This window comes from Manis javanica, chromosome 5 (assembly GCF_040802235.1).
Source record: "Manis javanica isolate MJ-LG chromosome 5, MJ_LKY, whole genome shotgun sequence".
Taxonomy (NCBI): Eukaryota; Metazoa; Chordata; class Mammalia; order Pholidota; family Manidae; genus Manis; species Manis javanica.
The window spans coordinates 158,361,167-158,386,784 of NC_133160.1; the positions used below are offsets into that span (position 1 = coordinate 158,361,167).

General features: G+C 39.6%; 1 protein-coding gene across 5 annotated transcripts in view; it reads left to right on the forward strand.

Moving 5' to 3' along the window:
* Nucleotides 1–25,618, forward strand: part of KCNIP4 (potassium voltage-gated channel interacting protein 4) — a 1,115,920-nt gene that overhangs the window by 997,644 nt on the left and 92,658 nt on the right. For all 5 annotated transcript variants that reach the window (XM_073237778.1, XM_017680981.3, XM_017680973.3 and 2 more), the window contains exon 2: nucleotides 1,482–1,606. In XM_073237778.1, the coding sequence (XP_073093879.1) occupies nucleotides 1,482–1,606 (125 nt within the window). The remainder of the gene's footprint in view (nucleotides 1–1,481; nucleotides 1,607–25,618) is intronic.

The following is a 25,618-nucleotide window of genomic DNA, read 5'->3' on the forward strand; positions in this document are numbered from 1 at the left end:
TATAAAACCATTGTTTGCTTTCGTTGCCTCTTCCTCATTTTGACAAACACAACTGCTCCAAGTGTTTATTTCATCACTATGATTGGTCTTTGGTGAACTAGTCTAGGACATGCCAAGATTAGAGCTGCAGTGACTGCCTTTTCCCTGCCACGTGAGAGCTCTGGCCCCTCACTGCACTCAGTGAGGCAGGGCATTAAATGGGTACTGTATGAGTGAAAGGCACCCTTTAGTATCAAAATGAAGTGAATGTTTGCAACAATGGCTACACTCCCGACACATGAGGCACAGAATTGGCAGTGCTGGTGGCCCTGGGACAGGGGTTGATGACAAGTAGCTGCACTCCTGAGCATCACCTGAGTTGGGAATCTGTAGCTGACGGGAAGGCAGGAATGGAGGGAAGCCATGACTCCAGTCCTGGGCCTGGATGCTTCTGTTCCTGATGTAATCCGTAGCTAAGGCGTGGGGTGGACTACAGCAGGAAGAATTCCTTAGGCCTCCATTGAGCCCTGCTGCAAAGAAGCCAAAATTAATTAAGGATGCTGTTCTTTGAGACCTGAACTCACAGATCCTAATATAACCCAACACCTCCGAACATGGTTTCTACATGATCTTAGGACAAATATGTAGAAGTTAACAAGTGTTACTTGTGGGGAGAAAGGGTTCTACAGACAAACACCTTTGGTGTCAGGTGGATAAACAAAATTAAACAGAATTCTTTGTTGGAAGTCCTCTCAAAGCTTTATATCCCACTGTTTTGCTCCCAAACTATGTTAACATTTACAGCATTTCCCAAGTTTACATGGACACAAAATTCGTTTTGCATAGAACATCATTGAGAAGTTATACTATAAACATAAATCACAAAGCAAAGTACATTTTAGGATTTATCTGTAGCTATGGACTCCCTTGGCCACAAAGTAGTGTCTAGCCAGAAATTCCCCTAGAATGAAGTCCATCCAGTGTACACCTTGAAGACTGAATTTATGCCAGTCAAACTGGGGGCTGATTAATTTACTCATTTCTTCATCTGATCTAGATACTTTATTTGTAGCTCCAGGAGCAATATTTGACTTCTGTGGAATACTGGGAGACTATAGTAGAGTCCTATCTCATGGGTACCTGATCTATAGGGTGGTATTGATTGTTATTGAACTAAAATTCCACCTTTATAACTAGTACTTGGTATATACACACAAATTCCAGATTTAAAGACTGTTCATGATGTTTTTACATTTTTCAAACTGTACTATAAAAATTCTGGTATTGTAATGTCTAATGATTATAATGTGTGGAAAACAATTGCCTTAGTTTAATGCTGTGAACTCTGAGAAATGTAAATCTATTACTGGTGGTGTGAAATCCCTCCTCTAGAAAAACCACAGATACCCAGTAAACATTTCATTCTGTTTCCCTATGTTGTTGTGTATAAGCATTGGTGAGCATGGGCTGTTCTTAAGGTTTTCTTTGGTTTTTCTCCACAGATAGCGTAGAAGATGAGCTGGAAATGGCCACCGTCAGGCATCGGCCTGAAGCTCTTGAGCTTCTGGAAGCCCAGAGCAAATTTACCAAGAAGGAGCTCCAGATTCTTTACAGAGGATTTAAGAATGTAAGAACTTGGTCTTTTATTTCACCTTCACAATCATTCTCAGAGGAACATTGAGAAATAAGAGACAAAGAGGGAAAATATACCTTCTGTGAGAGCCCAGTCATACGTAAATTTCATACTGATCATTCCTAATGTGAATAATGTCACTATCCATTTGACCTTTGATTCATTTTGGCACACAAGCCTCATGCAATGTAGTGCACATTAAACAGGAATGATTATGGAAAAAAAGGGTTACTCAATTCAGTTCTTGGTAATATTTTTTTCTTTTTGGCTACAATGACATAATTTTAATAAGTTCCAATTGTCTCTTCATCTTTAAACTATAGTCTGGTGCTTGACCTGAATCTTGGTATGGACTAACTCCTTTCCTAGCATTGGAGAAAAGTTACCATAGGCTTGGAAGTCTCTAAGAGACCATGCTACCAATGACTCTAACCCATAGGTGTCTGTAGGTAGTCCTTATATTCAGTTCCCTGTGATCCCCATGTGTCTATGATTCTCTTTCCTGAGCAACTCATCTTCAGAAGGAGTGATAATTCATGCACAGGAGAAGGTAAGGGTGAGGGACAATGGGTGGCCTACTGCACACTCTTATGGAACATTTGGTATGTGCTCAATATTAAACTAAATACTGCAAGTTATTCAAAAACCAGAGAGGATTTACTTCTGTCTTCAAGGAGCTCATGGTCTGCATATGGAGAAAAGACCTGCTGTCATTAATTTATTTGAAAGTAATTCATCCCTAAAAGTATAAAATGGCTGTGCATCAAATTGCATACACAGCCCAAAATTATTATATTCATACACAGATATAAACCATAGTAGCTATAGGTGCCACTTGAGATCGATCCAAATTAAGTTGCTTTGATCCACTTCAAATCCACTCTCTAACAGCCCAGTTCCACAGCCTGTAAAATCTATAGTGTCCAAAGATTTCTGCTAATTCTAACCTCTTTGAATGTGACACCCTCAGTTTCTCCTCTACCCCACCTCATGCATACAAGATGAGAAATTATGCCTCTTCTGTGGTATCCACACAAAATTTTACTCAGAGAATCTGTAACACTATTTGATTTTTCAGAATCTTTTTGTAGGGTTCTGTCACGCATATCTCCCACAACCTTCCACCAGTCTCTCTGACTCATTGGGGTCTTTATCCCATTGCTGCTCCTCACATTTATCCCATTTCCACTCCTTGCCTGGTCTTTCTAAATTTTTCTCCTTCCATTACTCTGAAACCTAGTTCTCTGCCAACACCTAGGCCTTTGTGGGGTAAAGTGGGTGGGAAGAGGGGAGATATAATGAAGGTGGGTGCCCATCCCACCACAGAGGACTCCCAGCAAAAAGAATCTTGATGTGTAATCTATCAAAGTGACATGTATAGATAAACATGCCTGAAGGAAAGGGACTTTAAAAATTAGTCTAGAGAATGATAAGTTGTAACCATACCAACAGCACAAGCTGCTGAATGGCAAGGATGGGGAAGGAGAGGAGGTGAGAAAGACCAAGTTTTGGCTGAAAGTAAATGCTAAGGGAAGGCTAATCACACAGAATAGAACTTCAGATGAATCCACGTGAGCATCCACATTTCTTTGCTGTAATTCAGGGATCTTATAATAAGCAAACATTTTTCGTTGTAACATTGGATTGTACATCAGATCCAACACGGCTGTTGTTCGAATAAGGAGAACTCAGTGCAACCTCAAAGCATCCCTTTATTTCTCAAATGCTACTACATTATTACTCCATCACTGTCGCTGTAGGTCTCTCCTCCTGGGAACCAACTGCCTTTCCTCCCGTTCATTGCAAATTGGAGTCGTGATTCCAGCCATCATGAGCCTTCCAAGCGAGTATCTCTGCAACATCTTTCCCAAGTAGCAATTCACAAAAAATTGCTCAGGCTCCAAAGTCTGCATTCATTGCTTTCTATTATTTATTTATTTGCTTATTTGTCCTCTTTTCTTCCTTTTCTCCTTTTCCTCTTCTTTTCCCACCTCCTTTCTTCTCCCTTGTCCTACCCTTCTGACACCATCTCTCTTTCTCCTTTCCTCCCTCCTCTCCCTCCTTTTTTACCTCCTTGGTCTCTTCTCCCGTCAGTCTTGTCTCCTTTCTTCTACTTCCTCCCTTTCCATCCTTTCTCTATTTTTTTCTCTTCTCTCTTTTTCATTTTTCCATCCCCCTACTCCAACCCAAGAAATAAATTTCCAGCAGATCAGAATGTGCCCAAAGCACATTTTATATACTTCTTTAAAAGAAAGGACTTGACAGTTTGCTCAGAAAATATTATCTCTAATGAATCCAACAAGAAGGGTCTTTTACTGTTTGTAATTCTCCCCTAGTTAAATGTATAACTCTAAAATACATCAGGAGAGGTCCAAAATCAGGGCAGTGGCACTCGTGTTTTGCAGGATGACAGCAACACGCACCAGCTCAGCATCAGAGAAACCAAACCAACTATCCTTGGTTTCCTGATCCCTGATTATCTGAAGCCTTAAGATTGAAAAATACCCATTTCCATGGAACCAATTGGATTACTCATTTATAACAAAACCTTTTAAAACTCCCCCTATTTTTATTAAAAGGACATGGTATTCATCAACATCTTAAAATAGTCACATTTATATGATGGTGGCTCAACACGGCAGGTACCCCTGCTAGTAGGGATGACCAGAGTCCTTCAGCCTTTTTCCAGAATAATATCTTGGTAGCATTTCCGTATTTCTGATAGATGGCTCATATAAATGGGGAAAAGGAGAAAGGGAAGATAGTGAGAGAAATATCTCAGCGCCTCTCCCTGTCTTACCCACTGAGTAATCCCCACGTTTTTCTTTCTCTGCTGAACCACATGCTGAACTATTTCCAAAAGTAGGCAGCTGATAAAAATGGAGAATATAGTAGAGTGGGTCTCAGCCTTTAATGTGTCCCAGAAACACCTGAAGGGCTTGTTAAAACACAGATAGCTGGACCCCAGCCTGAAAGATTATATTGTACAGGAGGTCTGAGATAGGGGCGGGGCATTTGCCTTTCTCCTAAGTTCTCAAGTATTGCTGATGTAGCTGGTCTGGGGACCACACTTAGACAACCATGGGTCTAGTGCCGATGTCACAGGCGTGGGTGTCACTCAGATTCAGCTCCATATCTTCCTTGTTTAGGCAGCTCCCTCTGAATCAGGGGCCTGTGTGCCCTCGTCTGTGCATATGGGAATCATGATACCTACACTGCACAGGTTTTATTTTTGTCTATTTTGTTTTTGGTTTTTTGAGAAATTAAGATAATAAATGTGAAGTTCAACAAAAAGGACTTCCTATAGAATGGCCCCAAATGGTCAATCTCAGTTTTGTTTTCCTTAGGCAGCTCCCTCTGAATCAGGGGCCTGTGTGCCCTCGTCTGTGCATATGGGAATCATGATACCTACACTGCACAGGTTTTATTTTTGTCTATTTTGTTTTTGGTTTTTTGAGAAATTAAGATAATAAATGTGAAGTTCAACAAAAAGGACTTCCTATAGAATGGCCCCAAATGGTCAATCTCAGTTTTGTTTTCCATCAAAGTGGGGCAGTCATGATTGGCCTACATACCTTCCCAGCAGTGTTTTGGATTTTGTGCTGCACAATTATGAATTAGAAAAGATGCAGAAAGATACAAAATATTACCTACACATCAGCAGTCTCAAACTTAGCTGCATTTTACAATCATCCTGGGAGCTTTAAAAAGTACAGATAGTTGGATATATGCTTGGTGATTCTGATGTAATTGCTCTGGGAAGGAGCTTGAGCATCAGGATTTATAAAGTTCTCCAGGTAATTATAGTGGGCAGCAAGACTGAAAACCATTGAACTAGATGCATACGATCCTAGTCATAAAGTGCTTCTATCACAAAAACAATCGACCTAATTGTGATAAGTCCTGTACTGTCAAATGGCAGTGGTTAGACTGGCTACTTGGGACCTGATGAGGTCCTTTGGGTGGGTGGGTGGGTGAGTAACAGGTCTTCCTCTGATGATTCTGATTCAGTTAAATATAGGTGATGCTCAATAGTCCTCTAAAAAAGAAAATGTTTTCCTAATTTAAAAAATCTCATTTTAATAGACAACAGAGGTTGCATTTAAGAAGTACAGACCTGGAAGGTCATACAAGTATCTATATATGTGATTCAAAACATGCTTTACTGTTCTCTTTCAAAATAAAGCATAATCTCAGTTCAGTTTTTTTGGTGATCATGAATGGTCTACTGGGACACTAAGTTTTAATATGGCTAAACCTCTTTGATATTTCACCTCATTAATTAGTAATTTACAGCATATTCTCCCCATTTTTTTAGGGCACATTATGAGAGATATTTGCAAGTAATTAGACTTATATACTTAGACCTATGTGCTTTGCTCCTTCCTGTCCCAAATCTGTCCTGCTTCCTGTTCTTTCACTACTTTAAGTCATAATGGGTCAAAGTATCCATTACATTTAAATATATCTAAATATATCATTTTAATACTTATTAATGTCCTTTATCCCTAAAAATTCTGTGTTAATATCCTTTTTACCTAAAAATGAAGGATGTTTGTATTAGTTTTCTATTGTGTGTAACAAATTATCACAGATTAAAAAATCACACATTCATTATCTCACAGTTTTGAGGGTCAGAAACGATTTTACCGGTCCTCTCTTTGGGGTCTCGCCAAGCTACAATCAAGGTGTCAGTGAGGCTGCATCTCCTTCTGGATCCTGGGGTCATCTTCCAAGCTCACATGGTTGTTGGTAGAACTCATTTTCTCGTGGTTAATGTCTGAGATCCCCACTCTCTCTCTGGCTGTCAGCCTGTCATCTCCCAGAGGCTGTCCGTGGTCCCCAAGCTCACATGGTTGTTGGTAGAACTCATTTTCTCGTGGTTAATGTCTGAGATCCCCACTCTCTCGCTGGCTGTCAACCTGTCATCTCCCAGAGGCTGTCCATGGTCCCTTGTCAATGGCCATCCTCTCACAGACTCATAGCATGGCAGCTCACGTCCTCAAAGACAGCAAGGGAGCATCTCTCTAGTCCGCGAAAGTGCGGTTTTAAACAATGTAACATAATCATGGGCATGACGTCCCATCCATCACCTTTGCATATCCCAGCACTCAAGGCAAGGAGATTAAAAAGGACATCGTTTATTGGGAGTCATGGGAGGGTGTGGGCATCACCGTGGTGTTTGTGAGGTGGCAGCAGCCCGTGGAACCAGCAACTGAAGCAGCTGAATTTGGTCTGAAGTCACGTCTCCAGTACAGGTAATCCCCAACCTCACTATTTTACCAGGAGTGGCACCAAACTTTCCCTTGATTTCTGCAAGAGGTCTGATATTGTGGTCCAAGGACCCAGCAGGAGATGAGAGTTTTTGATGGGTCTTTTCTACACCACTCAGAGAATTTGAGAACACATTGACTCAGACCTTTAAAAATAGATTAAGGGAACTGAGTGGAAATTATAGGGATCTACACTTTCGATGAAGTACTTTTACATGAAAATCCCACTTACGCCGGGGAGGGAGATCAAGAGTTAGCACGTGCGTGGGGAAGAGTGGGCTATGGTGCTTAGGATAGAGAAATCAGCTGCTAACTGTGTAAGGCAATTGCTCTTTTGTGGTGAGCTCTCGGAGTTATTCTTGAGGCTTTCATAAACTGATTGTGTGACCTCCAATAAATCACTTTGTCCCTGGCAGCTTCTGCCACCCTGTCAGCAAATTAGGGATTAAGATCTTCCTTTCCAATCAAGAAGGAGGGTGGATAATAATTGGCTTTGTTCTGCTCTTGAAAGACTGAGATAAAAGATCTTCCTTAAGTGCAAAGTATTACTCATGTACTTTAAATCAAGGTGTAAGAACAGAGTTAAAATAATGTTATTTCCTATGCCCCAGTAGAGTTTTCTGTTAGTCTTCCCAGAAGCAGGGCTTTTTCAGGAGAAGGTTGTCTATAGGTGAAAGAAGACAAACAGGGCTGCCCTTCTGACTTCCAAAGACTGGCATGGCAAAAGTGCTTTCCTGGGTGCAAACCTTTCAGCAGATGTTTCCTACCTTGGGCAAGTAGATTAGTGTCTCTGGATATCAAATTCTCCTTTGAAGATCCAAATACTAATATCCAGGAATATGAGAAGATGATGAGAAATGTTTTGCATAATCCTTTTCAAGTAGAGTGTGGTCAATAGGTTCTAGAGCCCTTCAGCAATTTCTTCTTATTCTTCTAAATATAAAATAATTAAAATTCATAATGAAGACCCTGTGGTTTCATCTTGAAGTATATTATCTTAATCCTGAGTTTACATTAAATATGTGGATGCTCCTTGGTTGATTTGTGTTTTTCTTTTAAACTAATAAAGTGTCAGGCTAAACATATGAAATCATACAGGAGTTATAAATTAAAATTAAGTGCCCTATCCATAATCACATCCCCATTCTACCTTGCTGGAGGCAACCACACTTAACTTTCTTCTTGATTCTCGTAGATATTTTTATGTGCACATATTTATGTACATATATAGGGATTCTTTTGACACAAACAGCCTTGATAATACATGTAGCCTATAGTTTGATTATTTTTACTTAACAATGAGCAATTGATTGTGAATGTTTAATTTTATTTTCAAACAACATATCCATGTTGGTCAGGGATTCCCTGTTTGGGGACATTTTGAGCCTGACCTGGTAGATGGTCTAGTGGTTTGCATCACCAAGTCCCAGCCTCCTCTTTTTTGGCTTTGGAATCCCCATAGGGAAGTCAGCAGTTCCCCAGGGCCCTTCTACTCCACCCTCGTTCCAAAGAGGGACTTGCCTTGAAGGGCTATACCAATGCTTCCCCATCCCCCTTCCCCACCACTTCCCCTCCCCAAACAACAGCAACAATACAAACTCAAGAAAAAAGAGAAACAAAAGTGGGCTGAAGACCCTTATTTCTGTTTAATCTTTGAGCTTCCTAAGGACCACATCCTGTACCTGATTCGTCTTGATATTCTTCAGCCCTGATGCCCGGCATCTGGTCCATTGTACTGCTCAGTGCCTCATTTTGGAATGAAAGTACTAGATCACTAGATCACACTGATCACAGATAAAAGTCATCCTCCATCCTCCATATAAAGCCTAATTTTTAAAGTACCTTTTACTTACATTAAATGAAGTATGTATGCAGGATATTTGACTTGTCTTTCCCTCCTAAACCTGTGTTTTCTCAATAAATGTTACTTCCTAGAAACTCAGATGTCTTTCTAGATTCTTCCCCTAGAACCTCTTACGTCTAACCCTCCCTTTCCCTGTGTGCCGCCCTTGCCTCCCCCATGCAGCTGTCATCTCTCATCTGCATGACCTCAGTGGCCACCCAGTCTTTTCTTCTGGACCCTTCTCCACAGTGCAGTTGAAGGGATCTTCCTAAAGCACAAATAAGATCTTGTCAGTTCCTACCTAAAACCAATCAATGTCTCTTCATTGCCATTAGAAGACAGACCTGAGTCTAATTTCATGCAACCAGTATTTGTTGAGTACATATTATAAGTCAGACACCAAGTTAGATGCTCTCTGCACTACAAATGACCCACCTAGCCCTTGACCAGCTGGCCCTTATTCATTTTCCAATTTCATCTCTGACTGTTTCCTATTCACTCTGCTCCATCCACAAAGAAAGGCCTGAAGTTGATGCGATTCCCTCTGAGGGGTCTTCATCTATAGTTTTCTCCCTGCAGGGAATGCTGTTCGCCATGACGTCCTTACCTTTCATCAGGCAAACTGCTACACCTTCTCCACATTTCAGTTTAGAGTTTATCTCAACGTAATTTTTCCCATCATTTATTCTCCAGGTGCCAAGTATGAGCCCATCACTGTACTAGGCAGTTAGGATGCGCTGACTAAACGGTGGGTAATTGCTCTTGGAGCTTACATTCAGCGTGGTGGAAGGGCGATGAAGGGGAGGGGTGAGACAATGAACGACTGAATAAGGAAATAGCTGGTGTTGATGCAAATTGTGATGAAATGTGTTACCAAGAGGTGGAACAGGAAGCTTCTTTTGGCAGGGTGGTTAGAGGAGAGTTAATTGAGTCTAGAATGTCAAGCAGGAAACAGAAATATGAAGGTAGGGAAAGGACATTCCAGGCAGAGGAAACCATAAATCCTGAGGCAGAAGTGAGGCAAAAAGTCTGGAACCTGGAGCATTCATTTTATTTTATTATTTCTCAAGATATTAAGAAACTACTGTTTATAAAGGGTCAGATACAATATATAGCAATGACTTTTAAGAGGTGGCTCTGGCAGACTACTCTAAGTGAAATGGGGTGCAGGGGGCCAATGTAAAATAGGGAGACCCTCAAGAAAGCTGCTTCAGGAGAGTGTAGGAGTGTGGATGGGACCCAAGTGGCAGCCATGCAGGAGAGAGATTACAGGCTATGATAGGCTGTGGAGGTTGAGCTGACTGGACATTTTGATGGTTTGTCTTGAAAAGGTATGAATTGAAGACTCAAGCCAACTTACAAATTTTTGGTTTGAAAGACTCATATGTGGCAAAACTTTCTCTGACACCTTGTAAGGTAGATTTGGAGTTGCTCTTAACATAGTCCTCATCATTGCATTAATTTAAAGATTCCTCTTTATTGTTTCCCTCCCCTATTTTATAAGCTCCTTAAGAGCAGGTATACTTTTTTTTTTTTCCAGCTCTTAGCTCTTCAGACTATGCCTTGTGTACAACAGACAGTTGCTGAATGATTGTGAATGAGTGACCCCGACCAAAAAGTGCAGGGAGTCGTCCCAGATAAAATTTGTATCTTCTCTTACGTTCTTCGTTTTAGTTCCCTCCATATCTACCTAGTAAGATTGGAGAGCTATTAATTCAATCCTGGAAAAAAATATCTCGTGATAAGGGAAGTGAAAGAGCATGACTTTTCTTGTAAGAAGAATTACAAAAATAGACTTGACACATTTACTGAGTTTATCAAATGCTGCTCAGAAATGTTAAGGACAGTCCCATATGGTAACAAAAAGCTTCTTTGGTTCTACAGCAAGTATTTCCATGGTTTTCATCCATTAGATTATCCATGCCCTAGAATGCTCATCAACTATACTGTCGAATGAATAGTAGGATCTCTGTGGCTCAAGAACTCTTCTCACTTTGGCAATATATTTCAGAGATTTAAAGAAAGATAGATGGTCTTTCTTAAAATGTCTTTATCCCACACCCTTGCCTAAGGACAAATTTGGACATTGTGTACTTTATTTTGGTTTGATTTTGCTCTGTTCCTTGAATTACTGGAGAAACTGATATGGTGTTTCTCATAATCACTTCCTCACTGAGATTTTGTGAAAATCAAAAGAGATAACATAATTTGTGATGTTTTAAACATACAATGCAACCTAGAGATATAGATAATTTAAAAAGACAACTAATGTAAAATCAACCCTTCTGTAAAGCAAAAATTCACTAGAAGCATTTCTAAAATCGTCAAGATTTTTATCAATTTATCCATAACAGTCCTGTAAGTAGGATCAACTTAATTTTTCTCTCAAGTCATGGGTGGCATATTCCAGGCTAATGGGGCATATCTGCTCCATGAGGACATTCAGGGATCCATGTTCCTTGCAGCACATTGCCTTGTGTAAGTCTGGGGAGAGGAAATCCTGGGGCAAAATACCTCTAAAAACTGAAATCAGTCAAAGGGAGAAATAAAGTTTAAAACCCATTTATTGCTTACAAACTACAGTTCAGGGCCGTCTCTCTCCTCTGCTCCTGAAGAAGCAAGCAAGCAAGCAAGCCCCTCCCTTTAAACTCTCAGGTTCAGACACGCCCTCCGTTGCCCAGGTAATTACTCATTGACATGGAGCTGAACTTCTCTCCACCCCTGAGGATATGCAAATGCACTAAAGCCAGGCGAGATACTCTGGAAATGTTACAATTTTACCCACACCTTGCTATCCCTTGACTAGGTTGCTATCCCCATCTGCAGTGTGTAGACTACGTCACTTTCATGTTCATGTCCTAAGGGAAGGTGAAAGAGCCATAGACCACAGGCTGGTGACTTGCCTTAATGTAGAGATAATGCGAAAGTGATTGCATCACTTTCATTTATATATCATGGGCTCATTAGTCAAATGAACCCAGCCTCATGGGAAACTAGGAAATAGTCTCTAGCTGGAGAGCGGTATATGTATATAGAAGAAAAAACTAGATTAGGGGAAAAACTAGCACCCCACAAAAGTCAATGAAACCTCCTTTTTACTGAATTTTTCTAGAGAATATTCTAAAGATCTCCTGTTAATTAAATTAACTTAGTCTGGGAGCAATTTGTCAAATGATACTTCAATCATATATCTCTTGAACAATCAAGTTTTTAAAAAAGAATCTGTGTTCTGAATGCTTTGAGGATTCCTACTTCTCTCAGCACTGTAGCACTTACAAATGAATACATAACAACTTCAAAAGCAGCTTCATCCAAGGAGGTTGTTAATATGATTTGTTGTACATGAAACTCAGCCTTCAACAGCACAGGCTAGTGGTAAGACTGCTGCACAGATCGACTTTAACAGCATTACTCTTTCTCATTATTTGTCAAAGAGCTAACTGGTTCACACAAAAGCATCACTTGGAGCCCAATAAGTTTTTGAATTCAGTACATGTTCCTTAAAGAGCCTGCAATGCAACTTTGGATGTTTTGTGGCTACAACTAAAAACAAATCTGGGGCACCGTTCATCACCGCAGGCTGCTGGCAGTGAATCGAGCCCATAAAGTCAGATCAGTTTCTGTTTTTTACAACTCCTACTAAAATGTGTTCATTAATAAAAGCTTAACTGGCAGTTCTTCTAGCAATCCTGGCAAGCATTTAAATCTTCATTAAAATAAAATAAGTTGCCAAAACTTTGAAAGTCTTTTGAGTTGAGTGTGTCAGACTATGATCCTCTTGAATGTGTGTTGACTAATTTAATTGAGGGAAATAGTCAGAAGTGTGTCACAGAAAAATGATATAGAATCAGCAATTTTCTAATCAATGTGCATTCTAAAGAATTATGCTTAACATATGCCATTCTGACTCCTATTGAATTTTAGGAGATTGTATCAGAATTTATCATCTCAACTTTCTCCTGGTTGTTAATCCTTTCCACAAACATATCTGGGGTACCAATGAATTGCACCAATCACTGAATACTTACTGTGTGCTAGGTACTTTGCCAGTATTGGATATATATTAATGAATAAAAGCATTTTTTTCAACTCATAAATAACAAAGTCTGATATAGGATGTACAAAATTAATAAGAGCTAAAAATAAATGGACATTGTGGTATATTCAATAAAGAGAAAGGATAGAACTCTGTGAGAAAGACAAAGGACCTAGAAGGCATGATGGTTACATTTTATTTCCTGACTGGCTTAGGCTTTGGTCCCAGTTTGATCAAACATCAGTCTAGATATTGCCATGAAGGTATTTTGTAGTGATTAACATCTACAATTAGTTGACTTTAAATAAAAAAGATTACTCTTGATAATCTGGTTTGCTTCATCCAATCAACTGAAAGCCTTAAGAACAAAATCTGAGCTTTCCCAGAGAAGGAGGATTTCTGTCTCAACACTGCAACATAGAAATCCTGCCTGAGTTCCCAGCCTGAACTACAGATTTCACACCTGCCAGCCCCCATGATTCCATGAACAAATTCCTTAAGATCACCCATTCTTTCCTTCTCCTCTCCCTCTCTCTTCTGTTTCTCTGTAGAACCTTGACTGATAGAGATGGCCTTTCTTAAGTCAAGAGTTTTTACACCAGAGATAACCAGTCATGAAAAGAGCAAGGGAAAAGTTATTCCCAGTTACAAAGATACAGCAAGGGCAAAAGCCCTATGGTAGAAAAGGGTTTATAATATCAAAGGAAGTAGTGGAGGTTATTGTGTCTGTGGTTGTAGGAGAAGGAAGATAAAAGATGGGACCATCCAGGTTGGCGTGGAGCAGGTCCACTGGAACTTGGCTGGATAGAAATGATTCAGTATGGAAGGAGGCTATTGATAGTTTAAGTAGGGGAGTGACATGACCTAGGTCTTTAAAAAACTCAGTTTGGCAGATGATGGCTTTGGTCAAGGAGGAAGAATGAAGAAAGGGAACATAGTAAGAAAAATATTGCAGTACTTAGCCAAGATATGATGGTGAATTGGACTGAAAATTGTGGTAAGTTGAGAAGTAAAGAGGGAAAGGATTTGATCTGCATTTTGGAAATAAAGTAACATAATGTATTGATGGATTGAATGTGGCCAGGAAGGAACTGGAGACAATACAGATGATTGCAAGGTTTCTGACCAACACAAATGGGCAAGTATTCGTGCCATTTACTAAGATGCAGAAAACTGAGGGAGAGAAAATTGGATGGGAGGGGACTATTAGGAGTTAGGGGTCAGTTACTTGGACTTAGTCTTATGAAATTTGATGAATTCCAGTGATTGGACATATGATCATGGAACTACAGGGGTGCTTGGGACTAAAGATATAAATTTAAGAGTCATCAGCGTAACAGATGGTATGTAAGATCATGGGAATGGTTGATTACCAACAATTACAGTAAAATGACATATAAGGGTGCATTTATTGAAACAAGTACCCTTCAGTGCAGTTTAGATGTAATTAATTCTCTTAGAAGCCTTATGAAATAAGCCTTTTAAAGTAAGGGAGCTGAAATGCAGAATGGTTAAGTGGCCTCCCCAAGGTCACACAGCTATGAAGTGGCAATTCTGGGATTTGGATGAAATGTTACTCTGGCTCTGGAGTCTATGTTCTTAACCTCTGAGCATGACTGAGGAGACCCAAGGAGGAGGATTCAGGTTGGGGATATGGCACACTGACATTTCAAAGATCAATAAAGGAGGAGGAAACAGCAAAAGACACTGAAAAGAAGTACATTGATATGGGGAGAAAACCAGGAGAATATGGTGCTATGTAAACCTAGAGAAAATAGTCCTCCAGGAAGTAGGAACAATGTTCAATGAGGCTAAGTGGGTGTAAGGGTAGAAAACGTTTCCCTTCTTCCCTTCAAGTTTCTCTGGCTGGTCTAATAATTAACACAGAATGAGTAACAAGATAAAAACAAATGTTGTATGTATGGAAGCCCCAATGACAGGAGGCCCAAAGACAGGCAATTGAGGCTCATATGCCATCCTGAGCTAAGAAGAGGGTAGGGGTCTGAGGCTTTAAAGGGTAGGAAGAGAATTCACAGGCGGACAAGACTGAATCTGATAAGCAAATGTTTGCCATGCCATGCACGTAAGTCTTTCTGATGAAAAGTTGTCTTTGGTATTGGCTCTCTGCTGGTACAGAAGAATTCTATCTAAATTCTTCTAGGCAGCTACAAGGAAGGTAAATGGTTCTTCATGAGGCTGTCGGGCCTTGATTGTTTTCAGTTCAAAATAACCCACACATGAAGGTGGCATATTTTGGGGTCACATATTCTGCTCGCCTTCACAGGCAAGCAAGATAGCAATAGAGAAGTGTCTGTAGCTTAGGGCTCTTAGATGGTAAGCAACAGAAAACCAGCCTGGCTAACAGTAGAAACACAGAGGTGCTTGGAAGGACCGAGGAGGTCCTGAACTATAGGAACTGAATGAAAATATGAGCACAAGGCCTCATGAGAGGGAAGCACTTGAGAAGCTCCAGATGAGCAGTTTGAAGTGAACTTAGGAGGGCAGCTGCAATATTTGTGTAAACTACAAATTCACCTCTGTCAAACATGCCTCATTCTCCATGTTGCAGTCATGGCCAGGCTCCTTTTAGTTTCCTAAACACAAGTTCTTTCCAGAAAAATAATCCAATGCTGACACCAGCAAGAGATCTGGAGGCAAGACCTATGCTTGGCCAGGAGGGTGGGGCGCACTCCCCCCTCTCCTTGTCCCAAAGCCATGCTTACCAGGCACTTCTCCTGATGCCTTTTCGTCATGGTCTTAACTACATACAGTCTTATCCACAGGTTACTTCTTTTTATCATTGGGGAAAAAAAAAATCACTCCCTGAGAAGAGCTCTGGCCCCTCCTGCTCTGAGGGCCTTGTCTTGTCGTGTGCGAGGTTTCCTGGGACGCGCTTTCCCTGCTGTTTGGTACGGATACTTCCTCTAATGCTTCCAGTATCATCTTAAATCTTCCTTCCCTGGTCACATGGGAGTAGGTCAAACTGCTACTCCCAAATCTACTCTATCACTGTACCAGTTTGTTTCTTTATTAGCATTTATCAGCCTCTGAAATAATACATAAGTTTATTTGTTTTCTGAATACCTCTGAGATGGATATTAGTGAGGGCAGGGCCACTGGTGTTCCACTTACCCACATACACCCAGAACCCAGTTCTTTTCCTGGTTCACAGTAGGTTCTCAAGAGATACTTGTTGTGTGAGCTCCCTCATTAACCTACAACAGGGCCTATGGCTCTCTGTAAAGTGCTCCTAGGACTAAACTCAGCCTCGGGGAATTCTTGGCTAATTCTTCCCGTTAGACCCTGAGGACCATGTCATGGTATCTCTGGCCTCTATCTTTTTTCTCAATCTGGTGTTCTGTCCACCCTTTCAGGTGAAGTTTCTGTGGAGGTCTAGATCCCCCACAAGCTATCTTCCAGGTATTCTTGGATCCCAAGGCCTGAAGCCCTGAGCAGGCCCACCCCACTTTCATCAAACACCTAGTTTCAGGGTACTGTTCTGGTTCAGCTTGTTTGTAAAAAGTTTGGAACAAGAAGATCAAAGATTAAGGAAATAATGTTCTGTCTTCAAATCCTTTATAAACTAATTATATATATATATATAAAATGAACATTCTAATGGAATTACTGATGTAAAACTAGCATTGAGTCTGAAAATCTGTCTGCAAAGCCCTAAGAAATGCTTTAAAAGTGCCGTTTGTGTTCCTTTTAGCCTCACTGTGAGTGAATGGCAGAAGGAGCTGTCAATTCAAGGAAAGAATTAGTATTTGAGCCAATTGGACAAAGTAATTACTATATAAATTATTTTGCATAAATGACCAATTTACATGGGATCAAACAGCATGTTAGAGAAATGGACAGAACTGTATTAGAGTTTACAAATTACAGAAAACTTCAAGAGTGGAAAGACAAAGCTGAAGAACTAGAAGGGAGTAAATATGACCGTTAGAGCTTTTGAAAATCGACACTGAAATATCCTAACAGAAAAAAGAAGCATGCCACCAAATGAAGTGTATTACTAATATTTCCATAAAGCTTGATGTCTGGTGTGTACTATACGTTACCATGAAGTGCTTTCACATACATTACGTCATATCATTTGAAGGCCACATCAGTAGCAATATTAACATTTTGTAAAAGAGGAAACAAGAGCTAGTACATTTGTAAGATTTTCCCAGAAAGACAAGCTATTTGGTGACAGAATCAGGACTCAGACATAGTTTTGGCTTTTTTTCTGGTTCCATTTTGTCACAACAACTTCTACTCACCATACAGAAAACTTTCAACAATATAATCTACAAATAATAAAAGAAAGAGTGCCTTTGAAACCACTGAGGAACATCAAAGGACCATTTTCACAGGAGTAGATAATGTTACTCTGGAAGATTGACTCGTTGTTCTTTTGAACCCCTTCTTTCTGCCGCCCAAGGATGTGTGGTTAACAGACACGTTTACGGTGAGCTGAAATATCACCTACTTACTCCTTCAGGCTGACAGACTTTTTTTTTTAAAGTATTCAAATAAGTCAACAAGGAAATAAACAAAACTGGTTTGTGCATTTAAACCACTGTAGATAGGCCAGTTTGTAACCTAATTTCTATTTGCATTTTTAATATATTACCTATTGGTCTTTAAAAAATTCTGAAGGAAACTTCCATAAGACACATGTGTAATATGATCAATATATACATTATAATTTCACACTACTCAGGGAAGGAGAAAATGCAGTTTTCAAAAATGTAGGCCAAGAGAGTTACTGCTGTTTGGCCTCACATTTAGTTCTTAACTTCTCAGAGGCCAGATAGTCACCTTTATTTATTTATATATTTCTTTGCATTGGTTTTGTATAAGTGGGCCAGTGACACTTTCTCATATATATATATTAATTATATATATATATAATTAAATATATATATATATATATATTTAAATTCTTCTTAGGTCCTCTCAGCATAGTTCCTAGTTATATCACTTTATCTTTAGTCAGTTATCTAGTTTTAGTCTATTTAGCTTTATAAATCATTATATCCTTTCTTGTCCCATAAGAGATCATAAAAAGTGTTTATTGAAGTATTTAGATAAAGGAAGAGCAAAAAATATTGCAAGCAGTAATTTAGTGCCTTATCACCAAGAAAGTAAATAGCATAATTTTGCAGTTAAAAATCCAAGTTGTATCTTATTGCCAGAAATGTGGTCCCATACAGAGCTTTTCATGAAAATTTAAAAAAGAGAAGCATTAAATATAATTTGAAATAAACAAAGTCCCAGAAAGGATATGATTAGTCTTTGTGGCTCTTTGTTATAGCTTAGTCTATGATTATTTTAGGACTCTGAGGCCCCATATGTTATCTACGGTGATTGGATCTGGGGTGAGCAATAATGTTTTTCATGGAACTAATAGTAGATTAAGCACATCTTAATACAACATACACAACAGAACAATTTACTCCTCATCAACAGCAGAACTGAGGCACCATGGAACTTCACAATGAAGTGAATGCTAACAATCCCTATTGGTTTCTTCTGGAACACTACATAAAACCACATATTAGTTCCTCAATGAAAGGCAAGCCTATTATTGAATGCACTTGGTATTATTATTAGTAAGTGCTACTGATTTATTAGATAGATTACATTTATTGAAAACAGAATAGGAGCATGCAGCTAATTACCAGTTTTTCCTAATTAATTAGTGTTTTATGTGACTAGAAGATTCTTTAGCTGATCATAGTGTTCTACCAGAACTATGTTCTTTTGATGAACCTAGTGTTTAAGTAAGCCACCCCCAGCAGATCCTGTACTGCCCTCTTCAGTGCATTGTGAGCACTGGAGATGGAGGGCAGACGTGTAGTTCAGTGCAAAGAGGATAGAATTGAGAGCCATCTAACCCTGGAGTCCAAGTCCAGCTCTGATGCTTACTAGTCATTTTACCCTGTTTGCAAATGGGGATGGTATATTATTTACTCATTGGTATGTAAGTGGAGATGTTTATATATGATAGATATTGATGCTGAGCTCCTGAGCACTTATAAATTCATTCAGCACAAAACGTCCCATGCTGACAAACTTTGGGTTTTGTGGTGAATGCAAATGCCATAGTCAGATCTCTGCTAACACACCTTCAAGAACAATGAATCCCACCTTCTCTAAATATTGCAGAGATAAAGCTGAAGACTTGATGTAATGATTATTTGTCCTGAAGTCAAATAATCAATGAAATAGACAATGAAATAATGAAATTTCCTCCTTCTTTGACTTCAGACCTTGTCTTCTGCCTCTTAATTCAGAAATCTTTCTACTACATCAGATTAGAATTCTAAGTCACCTTGTCTACACCACAAACCAAGTCACAAAATTTTAAATCATCAATTCACAAATATTGGTTGAGTCACTGCAGAAAAGGAACTACAGTAAACACTTGGAAAATGGATAGTAAGCAAATAGATGTGATTTTTACCCTCCAGAGGTGAAGGGACTTTGTGACTTGAGTTATCAACTTTTCTACATTGCTGTTACAGAGCCTGGGCCATCTATTGAATGCAGAGCATTTCATGGGAGAGTGATTAGAAACATTAGGAGGTTTAGAAACTTCCCAGTGTCATGTAGCTGAGACAGAATTATAACAGATACATCTGAGTTCCCAGCTCAAAGTCTCCACCTAGTATCTTAATAAGAACACACAGAGTATCTAAAAGAATATGAAGAATGAGAATAAAATTTTTTTTTAAATCTTGGCCCTAAACAAAAGGAATTTTTTTAATGACAATTAGAGCCAGAATTCATACTCTGATTTCTCAAGCTTGCCCTGAGGTAAGCAGTTGATATTTGTCATTCAGGTACCATATGAAGTTCCAGATAACTACCTGCAAAAGGTTTTCTAAGGTAGGAAAGCAGCCTAACGTAAGAGTAAAAAGCATATTCTGGAGTCAAACTGCCTGGGTTCACATCTGATTCTGTTATTTACCTACTAGCAAACTTGAAGGTATCATTTACCTCCCTTATCTCGGTTCCTTTCAAAGATGACTCTGACCTTTTTGTCTAAGCAATCAGAAGGATGTTTATCATTCTGAAAGATTAAAGGAGGACCACATTTCAAGAGGAAGATCAGAAACTCCATTTTGTTTGGGGATTTAGGACACCTTGTAGACATCCCAGTAGAATTATAGTGTAGGTAGTAGCATATATATGTCGAGGGCTCAAGGCGAGAGGTCCAGGCTAGGAAATAAACATTGGTGACCTTAATATCTAAGTCATATTCATCTCCATAAGACTAGATGAGATCACCAAGGGAACAAGCACAAGACAGAGTCAGATTTATGTTTTGGAAATGCTCCTCTGACAGAGCCGAGGGAGACGAGCAAGAGCAGAAGCCGTTAGACCAGCTTGAAACCCGCTGCAGTAGTTCAAGCTTGAGATTAGCAAGGATGATGAACAGCAGTAACCATAGGAATAACAAAAATAAATTGTAACGCACTGTAATTTTAATGAAAAATGAAGATAATACCAGTTACAATAAAAATACAGCAAAAGTGCTACAAGGGCCAGGCTTCTCCTATTATTTTTGTGATCTGAGGGCAAACAGGGAAGAGGTTAGTTTGTTTCTTGGAATTTGTGCCACTGACTTCATGAGTTAAGACTGGACTCTTATCTTACACTCAGAAAATACAAATTTCACAATGTTTTAACGATGACCCCTCACCCATTTTTAGACTTTGTACTCTAATCCCTCACTGATTAGCCTTCACTCAAACTCTGCCACCCCCAGCACGACCCACCTGCCATATGGAAAGGCTAGAGACACTTACAGAAGGCCAGGAAGGGAAGGTGCTGATGCTCAACTGGGTTTAGGGTGTTGTCTCCTTTCCAGAAAAATTTAGACATTAGAAAAACCTGTTTCTCAGCACTCTCTTCTTCCAAGTGCCTAAGTATAATTCTTTATTCCTTGTGTCCAGCATTTATACATCCAAAATCTCTTACCTGTGGAGAGGTGGGAGTAAGAGTGCATGTGTGTGTGTGTTTGTGTGTGTGTGTGTTTGTATGTGTGTATTAAAATTAAATGAACAAAGTGCTTAAGAAAATAAAGAATGAAATAGAAGAAATTGGAACATATGCTGCTTTGGAAAGAAAAAGAATCAAAGAAACAGAATGGGTGATTCAGCTTGGGGGAATATGCTGGAATTTAATTAGGATGCAGAGATGCAGAAAAATGGGTGGACTACACAGTTTCAAATCCTCTACCATTTGATGTAGGTGATCTTGGTGTTACTGTAATGTCTCTGCACATTACTTAGTATCCCCTACAACAATATGGATCTTCTCACAGAATCACTGAAATTGACAACAGTTGGCTTTCTGCAGATTTCAAACTTTCAGATTTGTAACTTTCCAAAGGATGTAGAGAATATATTATAAAGGCATGAGGAAATTGCAGTTTTCAATTCCCTCCATTCCCCAAATTGTTTAAAGTACATCCAGAGAAAAATAGATACCCACAGTGGGCTCTGTTCATATGTTACATGTCACAGTTGTGTCAGAATCCAGGGAGGCTAGCAGGTTATTTTATTACTGTAATATATAGTAGCACAGTCTCACAAGCTAGGGATTTTTAAAAACCTTTTCACATATCAGTTTTTAAAAGATCATCTAAGAAAAATACATGTGGGTTTGTATGTGTGTGTGTGTGTGTGTGTGTGTGTGTGTGTGTGTGTGCATGAATTCCAGTTAGAAGGAAGCACCTGCAACATGAAATCTATGAGAACTGGTATAGCTTTACTGTGTATGACATGCAGCAATGACCTTATGTAAGGAGTGATTCAATTTGCAAAAATACAGAGTTCTGAATAATGACTGATGCATCTCCATATTGTCCGCCGGTCCTGTGACTTCTTCCTGACCAATTCCTCTTAGCTTCAGAACTTGTTTCAGTCAGCTACTGCTGCCAGACAAACTCCCCTAAAACTTAGTGCTTAGAACAACAGGGCACCATAGTGATTAAGATTCATGTGCCCTAGATTTATGACTGTGGATGCTCATAATTCTATAAACTGGACAGGGCTCAAATAGGAAGTCTGGAAGCTAGATCTCTCAGATGGCTTCTTTACACACTGAACAATTCCTCAGCTGGGAAGGTTGGAACAACTGGGAACTGGTTGAGAATCTCTCCCTCTCCCATGGCCTCTGCATGGCTAGTGTTATGAGCTTAATTATGTTCTCCCCCCTCCAAATTCATAGGTTGAAGTTCCAATCCTCACTACTCAGAATATAACTGTATTTGGAGATAAAGACTCTTTAAGGAGGTGATTAAGTTAAGATAAAAGCATTAGGATGGGGCCCTAATCCGAAATGATGGTGACCTCTTATCAGAAGAGGAAGAGACGCCAGGGGTGCGTATGCACAGAGGGACAACCATGCCAAGAGGCAACAAGAGGGCGGCATCTGCAAGTCAGACAGAGGACGCAGAGGAAACCAACACCACCGGCACCCTGAACCTGGATTTCTAGTCTCCAGGATTGTCAGAAAATAAATTTCTGTTAGTTAAGCCACCCAGTCTATGGTATTTTGTTATTTGCAGACCTAGTGAAGTGATACACCCAGCTGGGAGTTTTTCACAGCATGGTGATCTCAGAGCAGTTGAACTTCTTACATTGTAGCTGGCTTCCAAGAGAGAGGTGGAAATCCACCAGTGCTCATAAAAGCTAGGCCAGGAACTGGCATGATAACATCATCACTGCTGCATTCTGTTAGCCAGAGCATGTCACAAGGCCTGCCAAACTTCAAAAGAAAAGGAAATAGATCTCACCTCTTGATATGTGGGTGGCATGTCCTAGCAGAGAGAAGAAATTGAGGGTGGCTGTCAGTGGAGATTCTCTTCCACAGACTGTCACAAAACTTTACACTTCTCTTCACCTTCTCTATTAAATATCTGTCTTGCAAACTTTTAAACCTCGCTTCCTACTTCAGCTGGGACATGGACCCCATCTAGTGTTAAAACACAGTTTTCTACCCCTCTGATAAAGGTTGCATGGTAGCATCCATTATTTCTTTGGCTTCTTTTCTCTAGGCTCTGACAGAAAATAATTTTCTTACTGCTCATAGTTAATTCACATACCCAAGTCCTGAAATGTTCTTCATTCCAGGACATTCTCCTACAATCATCACTCTTGAATCTTAAGAACCTTTTGAATCTTAAACTGCCCACTCCCTTCAACTCCTTCCTCTTAGGCAAATATCTTTTCTGGTCCCAAAGTATCTCCCATCTTGGCCCAAAGTTTTCCAAAGTATGCTGTACCATAATACTACTCTTTTCTCCTTCATAGGAAGGTTTGAAACTAGGGTTTACTGTCCCTATCTCTACATCATTACGTAGGATGTTTGTCAACACTCTACAATTGACCTCTGTCCCTACCATTGCAATGAAACTACCCTGAATAAAGTTTATAAAATTTATCCTCCTATTTTAAAAAATATAATGGAGGCTTTTTGATATTTATCTTGTTAGACATGTGACAGCGTGGAAGACATATCCCACCCCCTTGAGAATATTGTCTACTCCCATTGTTTCTTTGGTATCCTTTCTCTCTCTCTAATGTAGATTTCTTCTTTTATCTCTAGGTTTTCTTTTCCTACACACATAGTTGGAACATTGCCTTTCTTTGGGGTTTTGCCTTGATCAACGGTTCTTTCCAATTTGCATTCTCTTAAGAGGAGCACGTCCATGTTCACAGAGCCATCTACCACCTTTGCCGATGAGTCAAATCAGTATCTCCAGCCCACATGTCTCACTCAAGCTGTCTGTCCCATTATCTGCTCATCACTTCTGCCTAACTGGCATAGATTCCTCTGAATTCAATATATCCAACACTAATTATGCCATTCTTCATACCCTAAAACTGAATTTTCTCCTACAATCTCTACTTTTTAGGGTTCATGACCATCCACCAAATTACTCAGCCTGGAAAGCTGGAATCAGCCCTGACCCTTTTGTTCCCCTAATGACCCATATCCAGTCTGTCATGTCATCAAGTTTTGTCAGGTTTCTTTTTCTCAAGTTTATCCCCTCCTCTTAAGCCCACTCCTGTATGCCATCCCTCAAGTCTATATCATTTCTCTTACAAAGTAGTCAAGAATATTCTAATTCAGCTCCATGTCTCTATCTTCTAATCAGAACTTAATCTCCATCCCAACACTTTACAAGTAAAACAGGAAACTGGTAAGGGTGATGCATTACTGAATTAATTCTTCACTGACTCTATTTTCTGTCAATGTGACCATATCTTTCAAGTCTTTGAGTCAAGGCATCCTGTGGGCTTTTGAAGTTTATTTTAGTAAGCCATTGAGGAATGACATGAGATTCTGAAGAAAGCATGAGTCCAGCCCAGTCAGAAGTAAAATACTCCTTAAATCATGTTTTGTATTTTACTTTAAAACACATTAAACTCAGAGCATGTGGAATCCAGAATCATTCATTTTAAATACAGATGTAATCCAAGTTAACATAATGATACATGTAATTGTGTATTAGTAGTTCTTGCGAACTGAATTATCTGTTGTTGTATCTTTTTTTTTATGTGTTGGGTAGTAATAGAAGAAAAGAGCAATTACGTGCCTATTGTACATCAGATTTAATGTTCCAGGAACCTTACTGGGGAACTTATGCCTACTGGATTAATGTTAGTGTTGGCAGGAACCTAGTAGAGTTCTACAGCACTTCAGATATTCTCTGCCCAGACTCTATGCTTGGGACATTCTTGAAAAACAGCCCTTAGCACCTGGACGAGTCACGCTATCACTGGGCAGCTACTTATTTCAAAAGGATTTCAACTTCTACTAATTGTCCCTCCAGGGGATGGCACAGTCATGAAAGCTGAGCCAGTCCACTGAGAAGGCTAGAGTGACTGCTTCTGAAGATAATCGCATTTCTTCTGATAAATTGGAGCTGGAGTTTTATCTGTTTGTTTACTATTTGTTTATTTGTCTCTGCTGCCTTTGTTTCATAGACTTCCATGTCAGATTGGGATTGATACTACTGCTATTACCCCACTGCCTTTGTCTTCTGTTGTTGAGTGTTTATGTACCTTTCATATGTTGCATATGTTTCTTATGTTCAAAATTTGAATGTTGAAATCCTAATCCCCAATGTAATGATATTAGGGGGTGGGGCCTTTGGGAGGTAATTAGGTCATGAAGGTGGAGCCCTCAAGAATGGGATTAGTGTGTTTACAAGAAGAGACATGAGAGAGTTTGCTTCCTCTCTCTGCTCTCTATCTACCGTGTGAAGATAAAACAAGGAGCCAACCTTTAAGATAGGAAGCAGGCCCTCACCTGATACCTGACCTGCCGGCATCGTGATCTGGGACTCCCCTGCTGCCAGCACTGTAAGAAATACATTTCTTGTTGTTTAAGCCACTAGATCCATGGCATTCTGTTATAACAGCCTGAACTGATTAAGATATAGGCCTTTTTGAGGGACACCCCCTTTTATTTTCACCATTTACTTAGCTATTCAACATTTGAAATATCATCTGAACACCTCTGAGACTCAGATCCCCTATCTGTAAAACTAGGCAAGAAATGCCTCACATGCAGCATTGTGATCCTTAGAAACAATATTCACAAAGCATCCCATACAGTGAAGCCATATAACTTGTTCTGCTCAGTGGTGGTAGAGATCATTCATTTTCAGTCAATCCTGTGTGTCAACAAAGCATGGATAAGTACAGGTATCTGAAGAGTAAGTTCTGTTTATTGTTTTCTTGTTGTTTTTCTGCTTTTATAATTCAAATGATTGGTTTTATGACCATTTGGGGAACTCAGCTTTTCTTTTCTTTGGCTCTGTCACCCAGCACCAGGCCTTA